Source organism: Geospiza fortis, unplaced genomic scaffold (genome assembly GCF_000277835.1).
Source record: "Geospiza fortis unplaced genomic scaffold, GeoFor_1.0 scaffold7, whole genome shotgun sequence".
NCBI lineage: Eukaryota > Metazoa > Chordata > Aves > Passeriformes > Thraupidae > Geospiza > Geospiza fortis.
Window position 1 is genome coordinate 3,248,364 of NW_005054344.1, and position 21,787 is coordinate 3,270,150.

A 21,787-nucleotide genomic window follows, 5' to 3' on the forward strand; every position below is an offset into this window, starting at 1 on the left:
TTCATTTTGCTTTGAGAGAACTGAAATTCTGAAATCACAGCTTAATAAATTTAGTAAAAGTTTTGCACATTTTTCCTGGGCTAGAATTTCACCTGTTATTTGTATAGATTCCTTTACTCTGAATTCTTATACCTGATGCATCTATCATAGCTGAATTACAAAACCTTTATATATTTTGGAATTAGTCTCTGAATCTGAAAAAAAATCTTCCAGAGAAATCAGCTCATGCTTCCATGCAACAAAGAATTCTGCTTTCCAGTATTTCAGTCATGGGAGTTGGGTTTATATTTTAGGCTGATTGAGATTGTTGTCATAGCATTTAATACCATGAGTATATATAGAGTCTTATTACTAAGACATTGCTACCTTTAGATTCAGATTCAATCAGCATGATTCAGCAAATGGCACCAAAACCTGTACTGATAAATAAAGATGCAGTAGAATGTGGGAAGAATAGTCAGGACCAAGAGCATAACAGGAAAAAAAAAAAGACCAAAGTTTGGAATGTGACATAAGGAAATGTATTAACTGTGCAAAAGAGTAGTGATTATAAAAAATACATACATTAAAACTATGCACTCATGCTTCTTTGGATTGAGATAATTGTTTGTGTCATAGCTGTGACATGGTCATCAAAACTGTTGACAATTTTAGTTTACATGCCAAATAGGAAGTATAATTTCAAGTTAATACAACTGTTGTGTATTCAGATATACGTATATACATTAAGAATGACCTAATTGAAAATCAATCCTTTGTAAATTAATCCACTTTTATACTCTTTTATGCACAATCTGAGAAATAAGATTTGCTTTTCCACCTTGAAATACAGTGTAAAATGGCTAAATGCATATTGCTAACTAATTGAACGGAATAATTATGACCTCATTTAGTTTTTGCTAGATGTGAGGTATGGCTGATTTACAAGGAATCAGAATAAAGTTCCTTACTTATATTGCTATTAAATTATTTATTTACATGAGAAAGATTAATATTTCTATAGCTATTAAGTTAGTACCTGCCTTACATTAGTTCACTGTTCTTCTATGCAGTGAATATCTAGTAGCCTCCAAAGATGAACTGACAAGACAGCAGCCAGTGTAACTTCAGTGCCTATTTGATCTTTCTGCATTATGAAATACATTGTCTCCATTTCAGAAGAGGCAGGGGATGAGCATTAGTCTCGTCCTAAAACAGAGTTTGGAGCATACACCTACCCCCTGCACAGAGATAATCTGGCTGCTGTGTGTGCTGTCGAAGACTGAGAATGTAAGAAAGAACAAAATGTTGTGCTTCACTTCACTGTGTGGAACTGTGATCTCTTGCCATGTGAGCTAGCATAAGAGAACCAAGACAGTGCATAGAAGCAATCTGAGAACTAGCAGTTCAGAGGAGTGCAGAACAAAGTCTAGCAAGTTTTGTCTGTCTGCTTAGCAGCTGCTTTTTCTCTGCCAGAAATAGCAGTTACATAGACTCAGGGAAGTAACTCCTGCCTGTGCAGGGACTCCTTGTGATAGAAACTAATTGCCAGAAGCAGGAGAGCTCTGGCAAGAGAACACGTGCACTGATGTGCACTAAGGGAAAATGAGTGCATTGTGTGCCTTGGCTCGGCATTGCCTGCTGCAGATCATCCTGCTAAAAGAAGCCAGAAACTGTACACTTTATGCTCCAATGCACCCATCCTTTACTTAACTCTCAGCTATCTAAGCTTGCCACTTCATTGTGGCAGTGGACCCATCAAATTTTGGCTATCTGAGTTTGAGTTTGGTATCTCAGGACAGCGGGGTGTTCTGGCCAAGAAGGAACTTCTCACCCAAATGCTCTTGATTGTTTACTGTGTGTCTCTTAAACATAAAGGCAGGGACAAAGCAAAGGTCACCAAAAAGCAAATGAGAAGAAGGAACAACATCAATCAGAAACAAAAGAACTGCTGCTGTCATTAACCAAACATAGAAATAATTAGAAAATTCGAAGCACACAAACAAAAACACAGACAAAAAAGCAAAATTACTACCTGAAAATTCTATTTTGGAACTGAAGCCCTGTAACTACCTCAGGAATCAAAATTAATTTGATTTTCAGAATATGCAGAAGTTTCTTTTTCTGTATAAGAACTGAAAAAAGTAATTCACTGCTTGTAAAATGAACAGTTGAAGTCTTTGATGTTTGTGAGAATAAGCACACATATTAGCCCCCTAACTGGCAAAAACTAAAGGATCTTAACTTCATCTTATTGAAAATAAAAAAGAAATGTCAAAAAAAATCAGATCAAGTTCTCATTTTTGTGTAGGACACACTGTTTGTTGATTAGTCTGTGAGCACAAGCTTGCAGAGACATTTGGCCCCATAAGGCAGTTACAGGTGTTCCTTTGTTTTAATTAGTAAGTCTTGCTTTCTAGGGCTTTAGAAGTATTACATTAATAATATGTCTTGGTCTGAAACAAATTCATACCAGAACATCATATCTATCTATTTTTTATTATTCTACCACAGCTTATACTAGAACTTTTTTTTGAAATACATTTTTATGGAGCTTTAATCTGGATTTGGTGTTTATCATACGAATGTAGTGAAAGAAATGTGCAAAAAAATTGTCTGCTTATATAAACTGTGTAAATAAAAATAAATTTTCCCTCCAAGTTTGTAAATATAAAAAACTATTTTTAAACAACTACTTCAATTTTCATGCTTTTAACTGCCACTACCAATCAAACCCAGCCTTTATGAAAAAACTGTACATTTCTGGAGTAATCTTTCAAATTACATTTGCAATTTAATCAACAAATTTAACCCACTTTGAAATTTATTAAGTTTTTAATCCAAAGGTTTTAATTAAGCACAAGAGCATTTAGGAAGTTGAGATTTTGAGGGAGTCTTCTCAGCCATTCTTCAGAGAAGTCTATAACCTGGATATCAGTTTCCATGAGGAATCATCGTGTGAGCTGCTGTGACCCTCTCCACCTGTCCCACCTTCTCCACCCAGGAAAGTTAAACAGGGCTGTCAGAATCCCACTGAGCATTAGGCATGTGCTGCCCTGGATCAGCAATTTGTTCAGTCTTACCTCACCTCTGGAAAGTGACTTCAGGGACTCTGCTGTGGTATCAGTCTCTCTATCAGCAATGCCATATTTTGCAGGAGAAGTAAACCAAACTTGATTTCCTGAATCCAAGCAGTTAGCATTGTTGAAACTACATTCTATAGTTGTACTAAACAGAAGGTGTTCTATCACTCTAGTCAGTGTCAGAAAAAGGAATGGTTATATTCAGTGTAGCATATTTTCCTCATCAATTCAGAAAATATTGTAGACTTAAAGAATGGCAGAGATTCCATAAATAATAATTGAATAGGAAACTTATGGTTCAGTCAGCTCACTTAAATATCTCATTAAATCAACTCACGCCAAGGCTTTCCTTCAAGCCAAGATTAGGATCTGCTGTTACTTGAAAATTCCACTCAAGTTTTCCAGCTCAGCCAGCCTGTGTGCTAACAAGTGTGAGACCAAAAGCAGCTAATCCTAGTAGAGAAGTAAATGAAGGTTGGTCTCTTTCACCAGGCAGCAACTGACACAACCAGAGGACACAGTCGTGAGCTGTGTCAAGGGAAATATAAGTTGGATATTAGGAAAAAGTTTTTTACAGAAGGGATGATAAAGTTATGGAACAGCCTGCCCAGGGAAGTGATGGAGTCACCATCCCTGGATGTGTTTAAAAAAAGACTGGATGTGGCACTCAGTGCCATGGTTTAGTTGAGGTGTTGGGGCTAGGCTGGACTCGATGATCTTTCAGGTCTCTTCCAACCTAGTGATTCTGTGAATTTCTGTGAATTCTGTGGAATTTCACAAATACAAACATTGGAATTGTAAAAAAAAAAAAATCTTCTTTCTCTGCCTACTGTCAGGAATCAGACTGGTATTAGCAACACTTGATGCTGTATTAAAATACATGAGCTGCTGTGGGCATAAAAAGATTCTGCACTGTGTGATGGAAGCAGTGTCCTGCTCCTGTCACTGTAGCAAGGGCTGGCTGCTGTGACAGCCAGGCTGCTTCTCTGCAGTAGAGAAGGGCAGGGTCTCACTCCAGCAGTGCCTCACTGCCTGTGTGTGACAAAAATTGCTGTCCCCATGTGCAGCCATGCATCAGAGTGAGCTCTCCACACTCCTGACCTGCTCTGTTTTCTTATGCTAAAGCATGGGAAAAGTCAATAGTTTTCAAGCTTTCACTTTGGAGTTCCAAAAACAAATCAATTTTTTTTCCCAATCCAATTGCACTATATTTTTAGTCTTAAACTCAACCAAAACAGAAGAGCTACAGTGATATTGTTCTGTATTAATGACACTCGCTTAAAATCACTGTATTTAACAGATTTTGTTTTCTGCTTTCTACTTTAAAACAAAAATGAAGAAAAAAGGTTTATTCTCACATACAGGTGAAATTTTTCCTGAGTCTTATAACCTAGCCATATTTCAGATCACTTTGCAGGAGAGTTAAAATCACCAACTGATCCTACTAAACTGCTCCAAAGCAGGGTGCAGGGGTAGCTGAAGTTGTGTAGAGCTAGGTGGTTTTATTTAAGCATAAACAGCTTTTCCCTGTTCTCATTCCTGACAAAACAGTACTACTTGAACTGAAACTGCACAGAAAATATACATGAAACTTTTGGGATGGAAATTTTTTTATCTAAAATATTAATATTTGACATTGTAAACATCAAAGCAAAATAAGAGACAGCTATAGCTCAGATTTTAAAGCACGCTTCCTAGTTCATTGACCTGTCCATCAAAATAACAATAGTGCGCATTTACGCTAAAAAGAATGTAAAGTATTGTTTTCTCACTCCTAAATAAGAAAGATGCACAAACTACAAATAACACTATAGACATTTTTAGCCCTCTTCCACACTGATTAGAGTGAGCTCAGTAATTTTTGATGGGGGGAAAAAACCCAAAAACCAGAGAATGCCAGTTTGTCAGACTCAGATTTCTGAAAGGAAGACTCTTTGGGTGCCTGCATTTTCAATGAAATACAGCCAGAGAACTCCTGTGAAAATTTCTTCTTTCTGCTGGTTCATGTGGTTGGTGGCTGTTTGGGGTTCCTTGCCATACAGCCTGCTCAGGGCATAGGGCTCCAAGCTTGCAGAGCTTCTTGGAAGTTGTGTTATACCTTTCAAATTACTGTTGAACAGAAATTCTTTATTAAAGATTCACGTCTTCAAGGTACTCTATGTTTTATTGTCCTGATATAGTTGGAAATTATATTCAGTATGTTGTTAAAGCATTCCTTAAACAGGCAAGAATTTGGTACACTTCATAAGTTTAACTTGAGAAACTGGCAGATAAAACACACAGAGGTATCAGTTACAGATAGAAAATTTTAAAATATGCAAAGAAAAATATCATCATCCCATTTACAAAATTAAAAAAGACCCAATATACTCCAATAACACTACAAAAATAATATAAAATTCTCTACCTATTTCCTATCTAGTCAACTTTTCTAATTTTCTTAACAAATTGAAAGCATGGCAAGAAAGATATTATGCATGGGTAAGAGATTTCATTAATAGACAATGAAAATTTCAAGATTGCTTTGGAAATACTAAAAATTGACGCTTGATCCTTCTGTGAGCGTAATATGCTGCATGCCATTTGGCCATTCAGCAAATTCTTTCTCATACAATTTAACACAAATCAGTCCTGAAATTCCATCAGCCAAATCATTTTTCTTAGGAAATATTGCAAGGAAAAAAAAAAAAGGCAGCATGCCCTCAGAGGTGTTTTCTAACCGCAGTCTCTAATTCCCTTCTCCAATTGTTTGGGGTGGTTTTAGACATTAAGCAATGCATGTAAATCTAAGGAAGTTGGAACTGATTATAACCACATCGTTACAAATTTATATAAATTCATGCAAAAGAGCTCCTATTAAATTTACTTTGAAATAAATAGTGGTTTCTCCATTGCACAATATGCTGTTACTGGATAAAATGCCAATATGCAACTGTCTTTATGACCCTCTGCACCTCATCCAGCTTTATCTTTTAGCTACTGCTTGTAAGTGTCCCCTGACCCACTAGATAATCATTTTACTAAGTCACTACAATGACACACAGTTTTTCATCTGGATTAATTTCCAATCCATAGTCATATCTACTGCTTTTGCTCACAAGATTTAGCTGAACACACTTCTTTCAAATGAACTGTTAAAAAGAACCATAAAATCCACTACACAGGTCCAGATCCAAAGTCTGTTACTGTCACGTCCATTTTCTTTTTTTTCCCAAAAGCAGCCAACATGAATGCCTACAAATGAATACTAAAGCAGAGGAGGTGATACAGGGATACCTCCCTGGCAGACTCCCCCAGAGTCCACTGAAGTGTAACATAACAAGTTGCTGGCTAATCAAGCTAACAAGCAGCTTTATTGTTCTAAAATAAAACCCCTTTTGTGGCTAAAGCTGTAGGAAACTGAGCCTAGATATTCTTTTCTTGTTGGCTCAAATATCCATAACAAAAATCTTGCAAATAACTTTAATCAGATTAAGTTCCTCTCTCCCCTCTCCTTCAAGACCTCCATCCAGCCTTTTGCTCCTTCACCTTCATGCAATGTGCTGCAGGTCAACAGCATCAGTGAAATCACAGAAGGAAATCTGAATTAAGGAGGCACTTTCAGAGTTATTTTCAAGCAGGATATTGTCCTATGCCTATAATGTGTGTACAGTGCAGTTGCTCATACTCCTCCAGTACAACTCTTCTGCTAAATCCTGGGACTGGGACAGGCACAGTTGGAAGGCTGAGGAATGGGGACAATTTAATCTGGCTACTGAGACAAACATTGTAACTCCCCTGTAAAGAGACTAATTTTAGGTATGAAGGGGATTTAATACAATGAGAGTCCAGCTTTCAAATACTATACATTCTGTTAAATAATTATGGTTAGAATTTTTTATTTCAAGTAATTTAGTGATACTCATTTCTCCAACAGTGATCTATTTTTCCACAACAGATTTTTTGAAAGGGGAAGTTCAGTCCCTGGCACTGTTAATCCAAATCACACAGGGAATTAAGTAGGAAAACAGGATGAATTAATATAATGAAGTCACTCAACTTGCTCTCAGTTTCTAACAGCTGGAATTATAAGAGATAAACAGCACACAAACTTGACAAAGTATTAAGTATTTCCAAAAAGCTGGTATGCATGGCTTGCCACATCTTCACAGTGTGATAATCACTATATTTGAATAATTTTACTGATAGGTTTCTCAAGCTTGCTTAGAAGAACATTTCCAAGACATTTTTAGAGCACATACTTCATTCAGTATGGAATTTTTGTTGGTGGAAAAAGCAGTCAGATGGATCTAATGTGACAAATCATCTTGGTGCTACTCACCTATTTATTATTCAAGGCCTTAAAGTTAGTTACAAATATTTTCTAGAACTTCATATGAAGCTGTTGCCCTGGCATTCCCTCTGTTTATAAAGGCATACACTGAAAGACAATATCCATTTCTCAGCAATAACCACTAATGACTCCACAGCTGCTCCAGCATCTTCTCCAAGCACTTCATGCTGAATTTCTTATCAGACTGGTCTGAAAGATTTAGCTTCTTTCAACATGCTACTCATGACAAAGATCTCCTAATAACCTAATTTTCAGAAACACTACCCTCTTGGCCTCATAAGACAACACATTAACATGTATGGTGGGTATAAATAAAATCAGTCAAAGACTTATTAATCAGTAGGTTTATAATTTAAAAATTAAACACAGTTTAAGATCTGAAGTGTTTCCTAGCCAAGGACACACAGTTGGTATAAAAGCTCTGGTGGAAAAGAGTGGAAGGAGTACAGGGAAGGGGGGAACTAAAACCTCAAGGACATAAGTCCTTAATCCTGAATTTGAGTAAGTCCTTCCCATGCCTAACACAAAAATAATACCTTAAGGAAAACACTATTGAAAATGACCAAAACAATGAGTGATTATAAAACCTGAAAGTTGTTCTAGTGGTCTGTATGCACAGGACAGGATCTTAATTTTTTTTTAATTTTAAGTACAGAGAAGTTTACTGGATTGCTATGTAGTTCAGCACAGACCATCACGACTGTCTACAAAGTCTGCTTCACTAACGGCCACATCCATTGGAGTCCCTCAAAGTCCCATCAGATTCTACACCATTACATTTCTTAGCTGGTAAAAATATCACAATTCTATTTACATTCTATCTACCAGCAGTGGTTGAAATGTAATGACACTTCATAGGAATAACTACCATGTTTTACTTTGCAAAAGGAAGTAGCAGCAAACATTGTGCTAGTACCCTGATCCTGACAGAAGTAAGTTACAAAAGCACTGAAGTTACAAAAGCAGCGGATGATTTTCTGTACAGCCCTAACCTACTTTATGTCACACTGTGGAGTGCAGGCAGGATTCTGAAACACCAAGTACCAGGAAAGAGTATTCATAGATTCAAAGGCAAGTGAATACAGCAAATCTCAACAGTGAAGGGATGTAAAAAGCACTAGGAAAGCAAGGGAGTATATTAGTCCATCAATAAGCCATTGACTCAAGAAAATAAAATCCCAACAGTAGTTTCACCCCTTATTTATGTCCTCACTCTTCCTAAAACATAAAGATAACTGCAATTTATTATTGTTCTCTTGTATTCCTGAAGCTACCATTTGGCAAAAATGCAGAGCTCACCTTTGGTGTGCCATACCTTTGTGGTTCCTATATCATATCAGCAAATTCATCCACTTACACACTTCTGTATACATATAAATAACAAAATACATTTAAGTTTGAATAATAATCTTTATTTCTTTATTAATTTATTTGTAAAAGGTACATTGTAATCCTGAGCTACTGCTTTTATACATTTAGCGTCATACAAAGACAGATCATTTACAGTTCGATCATTTACATTTATTGTGCTCCAAAATCCTTATCCGAGTATCATTTTGACTTAGCAGGAACATAGATAATTTAAATTACATGTATCCCTGAAACATCCATATTAATTTACCCATCTGACCCCATTAGCTAAATTACTAGTTGTCTAAATCACTCAGGACATTCCTTCTGAATTTAGCAAAAACTTGTTTAAAATTATAAAGATGGGCAGTGCAAGAACTGGTCCCTCAATCCTTTGTGAATACATCATTAGAAAAAACTTTCTGTTTCCGTATTCTCTTGGCAAGTCAGTGCTAAATTGATTAGATGTACTTTGATGGAATGGTCCAAGAAATAGTTTACTAATTTCCTTATTACAGCAGTTAATGAGAATTTACAGTGTCTCCCTTTGCAGTGACCAGTGTCATAACTCTCCCAAGCAGGGAAAATCTGATGTGATCAGAGGAAAGTAAGAGGCAACCCATCACCGTCTTATTGTCATCTATATGACATTGAAGTATAACAAACCAAGTCATATGAAATGCTTCCCTTAGACCCTGTAAAGGAACTTGTACGAATAACCAGAGTTAAGTTCCATAATCCGAGCATGGCTTTTAGGATTTGCCAGTTAAAAAAAAAAACAAAAACAAAACAAAACAAAACAAAAAAAAAACAAAAAAAACAAAAAAAAAAAAACAAAAAAAAAACAACCAGAACAAACCAAAACCAAAAACCAAAACCTCAGTCCCAGGATCCTGGAGGAAAAAGCATTTATCCTAACTGAAATCCAACCCTGGATAAATGTAAATTTAATTGGACTACCAAAATAGCATCTCTCTACCTGAAAAATCTCCAAGCATACAGTGTTTACAAATGTCTCTCTAGCAACAGTGTCACTCTTTTAAACACTCACAATTTTCATTTCCTGAATAAGGTCACTATGATCTTAGGCAAAAGATGCAGTAAAGCAGTTCAAGCAAAATACTTATTGCTTAGGTTTTAAAGCAAGCCACTTGAATATAATTTTAGTTAAAATGTTAAGTACAAATGTGAAGCTACTGTAGAAACACTTATAAACACTCTTGCTTTTGAATTCTTACTGATAATCTAGAAAAATGGCAGACGGATTTGAACATAACAAAGGAAATGTAAAACTTAATACTGTTTGAAATACAATTCAACACCTATAAAGACAGAGTTATGAACATGTAAACATAGCTTTAGTATTCAGAGCTAGGGAATCTAGCAGCAAAACAAACTATTTGCATATTATGTAGTGCAATGAACATTTGTTCTCAGAGACCCCCAGTCTTTAAACTACTTTGAACAGAATGGAATCCTTACAGGAAAGGTTTTAAAAATGTCCAAGATGTAATATCCAGAACGACTAGATGTTCATCTATAACCTAACAATTTCTCTATGCAAAACTGTGCTCTGGATAGCTGACTTTAATGGCCCCCCAGTAGCAGGCTCGAATGAGGCAGATTAAACCTAAGAGATAAGCAACAGCCCAAGAAACATATGTTGCGTGAAATCGCCTGGCGAAATCTTGTGTACCAACCTAAAAAGAGAAAACAGTAGTGTCAAACATACAGCACTGTCTGTTCTTCAGGGAAGAGCAAGTTATATTAAGGAGAAGCATTTCAACACCTTTTCAACTCTGGTAAGGGTAAATTAGGTGTTTTATTAGCTTGATTTTACATAACCCTAGGGTAATTGAGCTTGAAAGGGAGATCAGGAGACCTCTAGTGCCAGCTCCCCAATCAAAGTAGGGTCAACCCCAAGGTCACACCAAGTTGTTAAAGGTTTTAACCCAGCTAGGTCCCAAATAACTCCAAGGATGGAGGCTACACAAGCCTCTAGACAAACGTCATAGAAAAATGTTTTCACATAATTTTCCAATTCAGTAAGGTCATGAAAAAAAGGAAAAGAAATTTGTCTCTCACTGTTTTTATTTCTGGCTTTGTTTCTATTAGGGAACCTGGAAAATCCTTCATAACTGAATCCATCATAAGATCATAAGATCCATCATAAGATCACATATATTTAATTATTCAAGTTAAAACACAAGTTAGAGGCATGATGAGAATTACACATATGAATTCACTGGAATTATTTCCTCACATTAAACTTTCTGGGATTCCCAGGTAGAAAGTTGGCTCTAGTAACCTGTAGGAGATACTGGTAAACCAGATACCACTGGTTCCACTTAAGAGAATAACAACAGACTGAGCCTTCTCATTTGTAAATAGCTTATGAGCTGGTTTTACTCTTTACAGCTTTTACAAATTACAAAGACTCATACATATTTCTAGTGCTTGGAATCCCATTCACCTCTATTGCAGTGGAACTTCTATTTCTGGCTATACAGCAACACGTATTTCTGGTAACATGGAAGTTTTGCAAGCTCTAGCAAGAGCAAGATGTTCCAGTACTTCTACAGCGAAGTGAACAATTTTTCATAAAACTCAAGTTTTTAGAGATGAAGAGTCAAATTTAACATCAGAAAAAAGAGATTATCGAAGTGCCAGAATATTAAATGATTAAGTTCACAGTTTTAATAGAGATGACAAAAACCACACCAATTTACGAAGTTTTACTCAAATGCTGGGAAAAGAAGAGCTAGTCAACTAAGAGAACTCCTTTGAACACACACACCCCTGCACACAGCTGCAAATTTATCATGGGACATCACTCACAGTTAATCCAACACCAATGAAGATGCATATCATTCCAATTGTGATATATGCACAGCAGCGCCTCCGTGGCAGTGCACTTCCAACAGAAGAACTGTTAGAAAATAAATGGTATTGAAATTAAAAACAAACAAAAAATCCCAAACCAAACCAACCAAATAACAACCACCATAAAAAACACCCTTACCATCAACAGTAACTGTTCAGTCTCAATGGGGAATGGAGAGAGAATGGCAATACACCATCTTCAGTTTATAGAGTTGTAAGCAAAGTCTACAGTTATACTACAAAGTACAGGACAGAGTCCTCATTTTTATTTGAAAGAACTGCTGGTGATTATCTAGTACCTAAAAATCTCGGTGCTTATAAGAAAGGGAATGGTGCCACACCCACAGTTTGAGTGTGTCTACCTTCTGTGCCCACAGTACATCCCAGTAATTGTCTTGGATAGCCTTTGGATGGCAAAACTCAAGTTTGCTTTTCAGCTTCCATGCAAGACACTCTTCAGACTTTTGGTACATCAGCATATGCCTTCAATACTTCACTGCATCTAAGTAAGTGAAAATAACTACTACCACCCCTACATGTCATTAATATAATAACAATCTTCATTATCCATTTTTTGGATACTCAATACCATTCAGTGACTAAACTGCTCTGAAGATAAATACAAATCATTTTAGTCACAGATATGTAATTTTTTTCCATGTTTAACATCCCCAAATACTGAAATTCTTTAGGCTATTAAGTCAACTTGAAGAACATGACAAGTTGTTCTTACTTTACCATTTCTTTCAGAGTTCTATCACAATTTATAAGAGCTGCACAAATAACTTCTGACAACCAAGGTAAATAAATCCCCTGGAAGTTCTGTCACTCATCATCAAGACTATGAACTCCAGGACAGACAGCTCTGTCTCTATCTGCTGCATTAAGACAGTGCTTCACTCTAACAGACTAAAAATGCAAATAAAACATAACATTATCTACTACATGTTAGAAAAATTATTTTAGAAGCTCAGCATTGTTTAGCAAATACATCTTGAGTCACACATTTGCAATCACATACAGCTTAGTAATGAGGAAAACAGGAATATTATTTAAGTCCACTGAAACACAGTTAAAAGGACTAGAGAGGCAGAAGTGGTTTTATAAAGCACGCATTATCTATCTTAAAGGTGTTTTGAAGCATCCTGAAGCATGCTAGCATTAGTTAAGTACTTCATCCCATTCTGGGACATCAACATACCTTAGGAAATGTGTAATGCTTTTACTCATCTCATGATAGTTCAACTTATTCAAGATAAATGTGTAACAGAAAAAAGCACTGCTGAACAATTGAAGCAGTACACGCATCATATGACTGACCAAATTTCTGGCTCCAGTTAATTAACCACATAGCAACGCCTCAAATGCTTAGCATGTGACTAAAATTTTTTAAGTATTTGTCTTAGAAAGCCTTCAAATAGATTGCTTTAAGCAGCTTTACTTACACGTTATTTCTTTACAAGGAATTTCTGAAATGCTCCAAGAGAAAAACAAACAAACACCACCACAGTCCTCAAGCTAACACAATGAGCTTCATCTTTCAAGGCAAGAATTGAATAAAGTGACTACTCACAAGCCATTTTCAGAAGAGCTAGAAAAGTCCCTAAACAGTACTGCTCATTAGCTTCCATGGGGAAATTACTTCCTTAGAAAAACCTCACAATACATAGTGAAATAGGACACTGGAGGGTGCCTGAGTTAGGATTAGGGTAAGAGAATTCCCAGTTGGGCAAATAATGGTATCTTACCCTCTCACACACACACCTCCACACACTCCCCAAAAGCCACTCTACAGCCATTCTAGAAAAGGGATATGTTGCTCAATTCCAAGTTACATGAGTTAAAAATAATAAAACCAAACTAGTTTTATAAAAGGGAACAAGAGAAAAGACTGAATTTGCCAAACTGACCTTAGGTTCCCCCCTTTACAGGATTTTGTGGCTATGTACTCAGAGTTAATGCTATTATAGAGCTGGATACCATACAATAAGCTGGTAAAAATGTCATGTTCAATACAGCTAAAACATACATGATACTTATTGTACTGTGTATTGCACGCAGAGTCAAAGTTCATTCTGGAAAAGAGACTTTCACTTTCAGAGCTGACTTACAGTCTTATTTTTGTAATCATAATATTGCAGGTGCTGTGTGTATTTTCCATCCATATTTCTCATGTGTTTCCTCCTATCCAGTAAGAAAGGCTGGGAGAGAAACCATCAACTGAAATACCACAAAATGGAAATTTAAAGAATGTCTCAATTTAGCTGCTTTTCTCTTTCCACAGAAAGCAATAATTAAAGATATGAAAGTTTTTACAGTCATGTAACAGACCTAGGAGTCCAAATAAATCATTATTCATTTTTCACCTCCTAACAGTGATGTTAGCCACTGGCCTCCCCTAGATAGTGAGGCTTTCTCTACCCACCCCAAGTTACACAAAAACCCCCCAAATTAACTTAGAATAAAGAAAGTTGAAACTCTGTCCCAAAAACCTACCAACTGTGAAAACTCTGACAAGAACATCTGGCAATATTAAAATGGAATCAAAAGAACTTTCTTCATATCACAGAAGCACCCAATTAGTTCCATTGTGGGAATATGAGGGAACTCTCTAGAAAGCAGCAGTTCCTTCTTTCTGAGCTGCTGCTGAGGAAGCAAAGGCACCTGCCAGAACTCTGGGCAGCAGCAGCAGATGTAGAAGATGCCAAATCCAATACTACATCATGGAGTAATTAGAAGAGGGGAAAACTGCCACATAGGACAAAGGCTATGAAAGAAGTACCACAGGAGGGAATGTTGGGCCTCTTGCGCTCCAAGTAATAGGAATTATGACCAGGATTTCAAACATGCTTTTAAAAGGAAAATTAAAATGCCAATATTTTGAAGGCGAATAGCGCTGCTGAAATTAGCCTTCACAGCAGTGATGGGGTTCCAATATCTCTCTCTTTACCAGAAGTCGTTTATGGGGCAAAGGTGCTATAAATTCATTAGGGTTCATAGTTTGGGCAGACCTTAAAAAGTAGAAGAAATAGATTCTACAGGAAAAAAAATAGATTTGACATTCTGTAATAATAACCTGTACCATTCAATTCCCTTTCTAGTAACTGAATTAATGAACTGAATTTTCTAGATGATTTAATATACAAGCTGAGAAAGAGAACAGCAAACAAAAAAACAGCTCCTGCTTCTTCATCATTAAACAAGAAAAATACCAGAAGCCTTCCCTGAATCTCTGACTTTTGGAAAACAAGCTGATAAACATCTGGTATTTAAAAATGCAGAACACTAAATCAGCAAAAAGAAACTGTTTCTCCCCCATTCCCAGGTGTCACTATAAAATACAACTGTATAATGACTATTTCCTCATTAGCTACATTTATTTTCCCTATGCAAGTAAGGGCCTGTGTCAGGCAGAGCCACTACACATCAGTAAGGCTTCTGCAAACACCTTACTTAGACTAACATGACAGGTTTATAGTCCACTTCCAAAGAGATTTGGTCATTTACCAAATAAGATTTTATTCTCTACAGCACAATTGATTTCCTACATTTCCCAAGTTATTTTTCAAGACAAAACAAAGTTGTATCACAATGGTAGCACATAGATGGGATTAAAAACAGACAAGAAGATCGATCCTATTTGCCCCTACACTCAGATATGAGAGGTTCCTTTGTTTAGGTACTATGAGGCATGATGGCTTTATTTCTCTTTGAACACTGTTTCATTTTTAACTTTTTCAAGTAATAACTACTGATCTCCCCTGCAGTATTAGAAGACATTGGTAATATAAAGTTCTAATATCCATCAACCAAATGGAAGGTCACAAACAAACTACCTGCAGAGATTCACCGGACTTCCAAAAACATTTGAAACAAAATATGAATCTATAAAGTGTCAGCTGATGTCTGGAAAACTTACTGTTGCAGTGATTCAAGGTAAGCCTTTTGCCTTAGTCTATCCTTTTCTCAGTGACAATTATCAACTTAATCAACAGAAGGAATGAACAGTTCTACATCTGACTACTCAGCTACTAATGCAAGAAGTTTTGCATTAATAAGATGAAACCCTACATTCCCTTTTAACTACTTGGCTATGCTGACCTCTGACAAAGACCTGATAGAAAGAAAGCAGGTCACTGCAGTTATTTATTCCATCATCATGACTCAAAGTTGTGTCTCACCTATGCTGTGCCCTAAATCCATGTATCAGAAATGTTTATGCTGCTGGAAGTGCAGAACTCCCAACCATTGCAATCCAAATGCGGGAAAACACCGAGCAACTCATTCAAAGCTAAATTACAATATTTCACAGCTTGCATCCTCAGCCCAAGGACAGATGCGCCCACTTGTTAAAATTTGTTTTGCATTCTGCAATACAGTTGCCATGCAAACTGTAATTATCACAAATTGTACTGCAGAGAGGCTCCCACTTTCCTACATATGGATGGCATGCTTTGCACTTTATGGAAGAGAACACTACAGAAAACTTTGGCTGGAATTTAAAACAGAAGCAACATTAATCAACAGAGGACAGACCAAAAGATTACATGCTGTGACTTTTAACTGCTGTTTGGAGCATAGTTCATTTTGGTGCTGTTATTGTTAGGGTTGGGGTTTTTGTTTGTTTTCTGTCTTCAAGGTTAAACAACAAATAACACTGACCTAAGGAGAGTCAAGAAAAAAGCCAAGGTCAGCTAACAAGGGTGACATAAAATATAAAACATAATTCCAATTAGTTTTAAAACAAACCAAACAGCAAAACTCCAACCCCTGCTCAAGGACTGAACAGACTTAATGTGTCAGTACACACACCCCTGCAAAGCAGCATCTCATCAAGACTGAGTTTATTTAACCTAAGCAAATTAGAACATATCCACAACTCCACACTGAGTTAGTTAAACCCCTGAGGTTAAACACAGCACTAGACTGACTTCTCTATCAAATACTCCAATCAAAAGACTTCAGTCCATGCTGAAGGCCAGGCCATGCCCACACCTACAGTACATTTATCCTACACTTTCTCCTTCCTAAGGGACCTGCTAGTTTTCCTACAACATGCAACACAGCTGAGGTTCTCTATTCCCAGTGGAAGACATGTTTGTTCCTTTAACTGGAAGTCCCACTTTCCTGTCAAAGGAAGACAAATATTTAAATAAATCAGCAGGACATGAAGGTCTCTGAAGTAGTATTTATATCTTATTTCACACCATGTGGCTGAGATCTCATACAAATTTAAAGTATGTTACTAGTGAAACAATTCAAATTAAGAATTCCTGAGCTCAGATAAGAAAGGCCAAACAAATACTCAAAAAGAGAGGCCCCCAAAAAACCAAACCAAAACAAAAAGCTTACAGCTCTTGTATTCTAATTTTTCTTGTTCTTGAAGTAATAGCAAATGAGTGCCCAAGTTATTCCACAGTCACTCATAAACACTAACCAAGATAATGCATTAAGATGCTTAACACAAGTTGGGTGTTGAGTTTATAGTATCAGTAAACCTTCTTTCAAATTAAGACAAGATTATTTCCTTTCTTCCCTTTACAATAAAGCAATTCAAGTTCTACCTTTAAAGATGATATCTGATTACTACTATGATGAGGTAAAATTTCAAGGACACAAAATGTTAATTTTAGCAACCTATTCCTGTCTATTGTTAGCAGCTTATTTTTGCCTCTATCAATTCAATCAGAGCATTTTCATAAATGCAGGTGGATATGTCAAAGCTACTGATTTCTGCATGAAGAATGGAGAATTCACATGCACACAATATCTGCTCTAGCCTTGAAGTTCAGGTGAGCACAGCAAAATAATCAGCACAGCCAACACATTTTACTCCAAAGACTTACAGAAGAAACACTGGCTACTTCACAGTAATTTACATAACCTTGCTTTCAGAGAACTTACATTTTTTTGCAGTGTGGGCATTTTGCTAGTGTGTTAAACCTCAGTTCCATCCACTGTAAAAAGAAAAAAAGAAAAAGGTTGAAAAGCAGACCTGAGAAAATGGTTGTTGCACTTAATGTTAAATGTCACTAGGAAAACATTTTGCTTCTCAGACTCTTTGATTTGTTTTTTGTTTTCTTCTATAAATGGGATGCCCTTTTGTCAGTGGCAACATCAGATGGGGATTTCCATGTGAACATGTCCCATGACTTGCCTTAGTATTACAAAATTTGCTTGACGTAATGTGATTGCATCAACAGGCGTAGTATGGGCAACATTATAATATTAATAGGTTTTCCTCTCCTACTTAAAGACTATGAATATACCCTGAATCAAAACAAGGGTGTTTTCTTTGGCACAATTACAGACAGAAGTATTTTCCAATCTTTTCCCAACCTTTGCATCATTTATGAAAACTAAGTTATGGGTGTACAAAAAATGTGGTAAAGAATATTTAAGAAAGTAGATATCAGGTTTTACATCAGTGAAATAGAGAACACTTCTGACTACTTTACATGACTGTTAAAAAGATGATATGTAAAACTGTACATGCTAAGGTCACCACCTTCCATGCTGAAACCTATGTGGGAAACAGCCTTAGTGAAAGCAATGCCTAGAACTAACTCAACCAGGGGATACACCATGATATGCTCACTTAAAAACAGCAGCTTCTGTTCTATTTTGTTCTGTGATAACTGCATTAAGAGCAAGCATTTCAAACATGTTTGCCTTGATCAGGGGAATAAGGCTCTTTTTCTTCTCCCTGTAAGCAGTTATTTTGTAACTGCAGCTCTCTTCCCCTGCCTTTCTCAAGTGGAGGGTAGTTGGAAGTTTTCTGGCTGATGCAAAAAGTCACACTGCAAGTTAAAAGCAGGAGAAGAAGCCACACTGCAGATCCCCAGTGGCTCCATGAGGCCCTTCCTTATCTCCATGAGAAATCTGAAGCTGCCCTACTGAAGTGAAAGTGTTATAACTCCTACAGCCACAAATCAAAATCAGAGCCCATCCTCGTATGGAAAACACCACCAACCTACAGCAAACACCATTAAAATGCTGAGAAGAAATTTGTGATTTTTATGAGCAAAGAAAGATTTCTTCTCACGCCTTGTCAGTATGAAGAGATTTTGCTGTGAGCAAAGTCTTGAACTGGGGAATTTATTGAGCGTTTTCCTACCTCTTTAATATCTCCCTCAAGTTTTTTTTACTTAGGGATAAATCTCCACTAAAAAGAAATCCATCTTTTATTCTCTTGTTCTGAAGTATCCATTTACACATTTACAGGACAACTACGTAACCAGTATTACTTGTTTACAAAACTTGACCAAACTGATTTAGCAGAGTTTTATTTTAGTCCTTAATAAAACCTCTGTAATGCTCCCCACCCAAGCAAAGTTTTTTTAGAGCATTAATTCTACTTCCGCATCCCTGGCAGTGGAGCAAGTTAAGCATTTTTCTGCATCCCTTTCAAAAACCTACTCAATTTCCCTTAACTCTACACAGTGAAAGAGGGATAAAACGCAATTGTCAGTATTTGGGATGGAGAGAGGCTTCACCAGAGCAGTTATTTCAGCTTTTTTAAACTGCAATTCCAGAAACAAAGGCAAGTCTAATTCCAGGATCTATACTTTACCTAATTGTAATTCAACTTCACTTCTATAGAGCAGTTTCAATACTATATCACAGTGTAGGCAACTTCATTTCCTTGGTTACTCATTAATGATCTTTCCAGAGTTTTAAGACTTCTAATTATTAGCCAAAATTATTAATGGCTACAAACTCAAATGCATTTGGGCTCCAATTATTGACGGATAAAGGAGTCAGACATAATCTGTTTTCATTGAGAGTTACCTGGAAATAACAGAAGCAGTAGCCGCTATGATGACTTTTACACAGACCAGAAGTATTTGTAGAAAAAGAGCAAAATTGTGACAAGACTTTCAAAGTACAAGAACTCAAATCATATTAGCACAGTGGGGAAAGGTTCTGTTTGTGTACATTCTAAATCATGCTTAAGCTGGCATTTTTTACCCATACTCCAGAGTGCTTTAAAGTACCTAATATTGATTCATGTTGTTAAGAAGTTACACTTACATGAAATTTAGCTCTCTGCTGAGAATACAATGCTTTTTCTTAATTGGAGCAATACAATATACAGCCCAAATCCCTGGTTAGATGTACTGAAACACAGATGAAGAGATGAGGAATACAGAACTCGTCAATATGTCAACTGTGGACAAAACCAGACATCTATCAAAGGAATTACTAGAAGAACAGTCAAACATTTTCCTTTTAAGCCTATAATAGTTCTCAGTGCATTCAACACAAGACCGTGAAAAAAAAAAGGCCCAAAACAAAACAAAAAGACATAGGTACATAAACACATACACAGTCCTACATACAGCTGCTGCTGCAAAAAAAGCTTCCTCTCCATTCTCCTCTGGTCCTTTGGGAAAGCAAAATACTTTCACAAACTAAAACATATATTATTTTTCTGAAACGTTTAATGGGTTTCCTATTCAATTATTTCAGAACTAAGTATTTTCATATTTGATTATTTTAAAAAAACAAAATTGACAAAGCACAGCTGACAAAGCATAGTGCTTAAGCCTGCAGCCTGTGGCTTCCATAGCTTGCTCCTGGCTTCTTGCCCCTGAGGTCCCTCCAAAAACAGGACAGTAGTAGGAAGATGGCAGAGAGGGAGAGGACACAGGGACAGCCTTCCCTTGTCCCCCATTTCCAAAGGCAATTTGGCCTCTGACAGCCACAGACCATTGCAGGCAGAGGTCCCTCAGAGGAGTAGAGCAGGCAATGATTTACTGCTGGCAGAAACAGTAACTGCACAGCCCAAGTCCAAAAGCTCCCAAAACAGCCCAAGCCAGATCAAACTGATATTTAGCAACACAGCTAAACCCTCGTCCTGCCCTCCTTTTCTATTTTATCCCTTTTTCCATTTGTCAAGTCCAAACCTGCCAGAAACAGTAGAAACCTGAACACAGAAAGAACTTCTATCAGGTTACCAAGTGAAAAAAAAAATCTGATTAACAAGATGTGAAGTATCGATAGTTTGGCTACAATTTCACTTCAGTACTAAGCCATTCTTCCAGCTAAGACAGAGAAACTTTAAGGCACACCATAGCAAGGAGTGTGGTTTTCATAAATTTGTAAAAAACATCCCCCCGTGTGCAGAGGCAAGCAAAACACAGTCATGTTTTCAAATGGAAAATAAAATCTTGGAAAGGTGGTGAACAAGCTGATAGTCTTAAAAGAACACAGAACATGACAATTTGACTTTTCCATCCCAGGGATTCTAGCTTTGCTTGTCTATTTTATTTATTTTTTAACTGCCAAGTAAAGTAAAGGGGATAGCCTAGTGAGTTGCTGAGAGATGCATCTAGCACTACATATTTTCTTCACAACATGGAGATACCAAAAGGCAGAAATATTAACTCAGAAACTGAGCTTCCAGGCTGGCTAAAACACTTTTTTGTTGCTTCTCTGCTCATTCTGAAATCCAAACAATTTCCTGATTTCTCAAACTTAATTACGGAAAAAAGCGGAAGCAAAAGACTGATGGGAAAGCTGTGTAACATGAGGCAAAAAAGGGTTTATTTCTTGATAACTCAGCATACAAAAATAGCAAGCTTTCAATTTCTAACGGTTCAGAGAGTTTCTTTTCAACATATCATGAAGTGACAAATTGGTCTTATCCTGGCAGACAGGACTATGAAGTTCAAAATGTTGCAGTTCCCAAAAGCAGCCAGATGATATGAACTCGCATGCACAAATCCCAAACTAGAAAACTTAACCTTTTAAGGCATAATCCAGTAGTTATGGGCAAAACCAGACTTTATGGATTTGGTTTTTTTCCCTTACGTTCACCTGAAGTGGTTCATAGTGTAAACTGCAAAGTTAATCTGGAGTGTACTTGTATAAAGTAAATAGGAGATCAAGACAGGTAGAACTCCCATGCCTGTGAAAGTCCCTAAATACAGGCTGAAAAAAAAAGGCAAACAGAAAACCCACTTCAGCTATCTTCAGTTTCAGACTACTGTTCTTTAGCAAGGGTTATAAGAAATCATGTATTTTTTAATATATAGGCTGAATTAGTTGACATAATATTTCTAGAGTATCTCTCTAATTGCTTCCCAATTAGCAGATTACTTGTAAACTCCTCCTCATATTCCTATTTCGAGAGGGAGAAAGAGAGAGGGAAAGA

The 21,787-nt window shown here is 36.8% G+C and overlaps 1 protein-coding gene across 1 annotated transcript in view; it reads right to left on the reverse strand.

Moving 5' to 3' along the window:
- Positions 1-8,789: 8,789 nt before the first annotated feature.
- PIP4P2 (phosphatidylinositol-4,5-bisphosphate 4-phosphatase 2) overlaps positions 8,790-21,787 on the reverse strand; it is a 23,021-nt gene continuing 10,023 nt past the window's right edge. The window contains exons 6-8 of the mRNA XM_031058505.1: positions 17,533-17,585; positions 11,584-11,674; positions 8,790-10,445 (exon numbers count right to left, since the gene is read on the reverse strand). Coding sequence (XP_030914365.1) covers positions 10,302-10,445; positions 11,584-11,674; positions 17,533-17,585 — 288 coding nt within the window. The 3' untranslated portion in view covers positions 8,790-10,301. The remainder of the gene's footprint in view (positions 10,446-11,583; positions 11,675-17,532; positions 17,586-21,787) is intronic.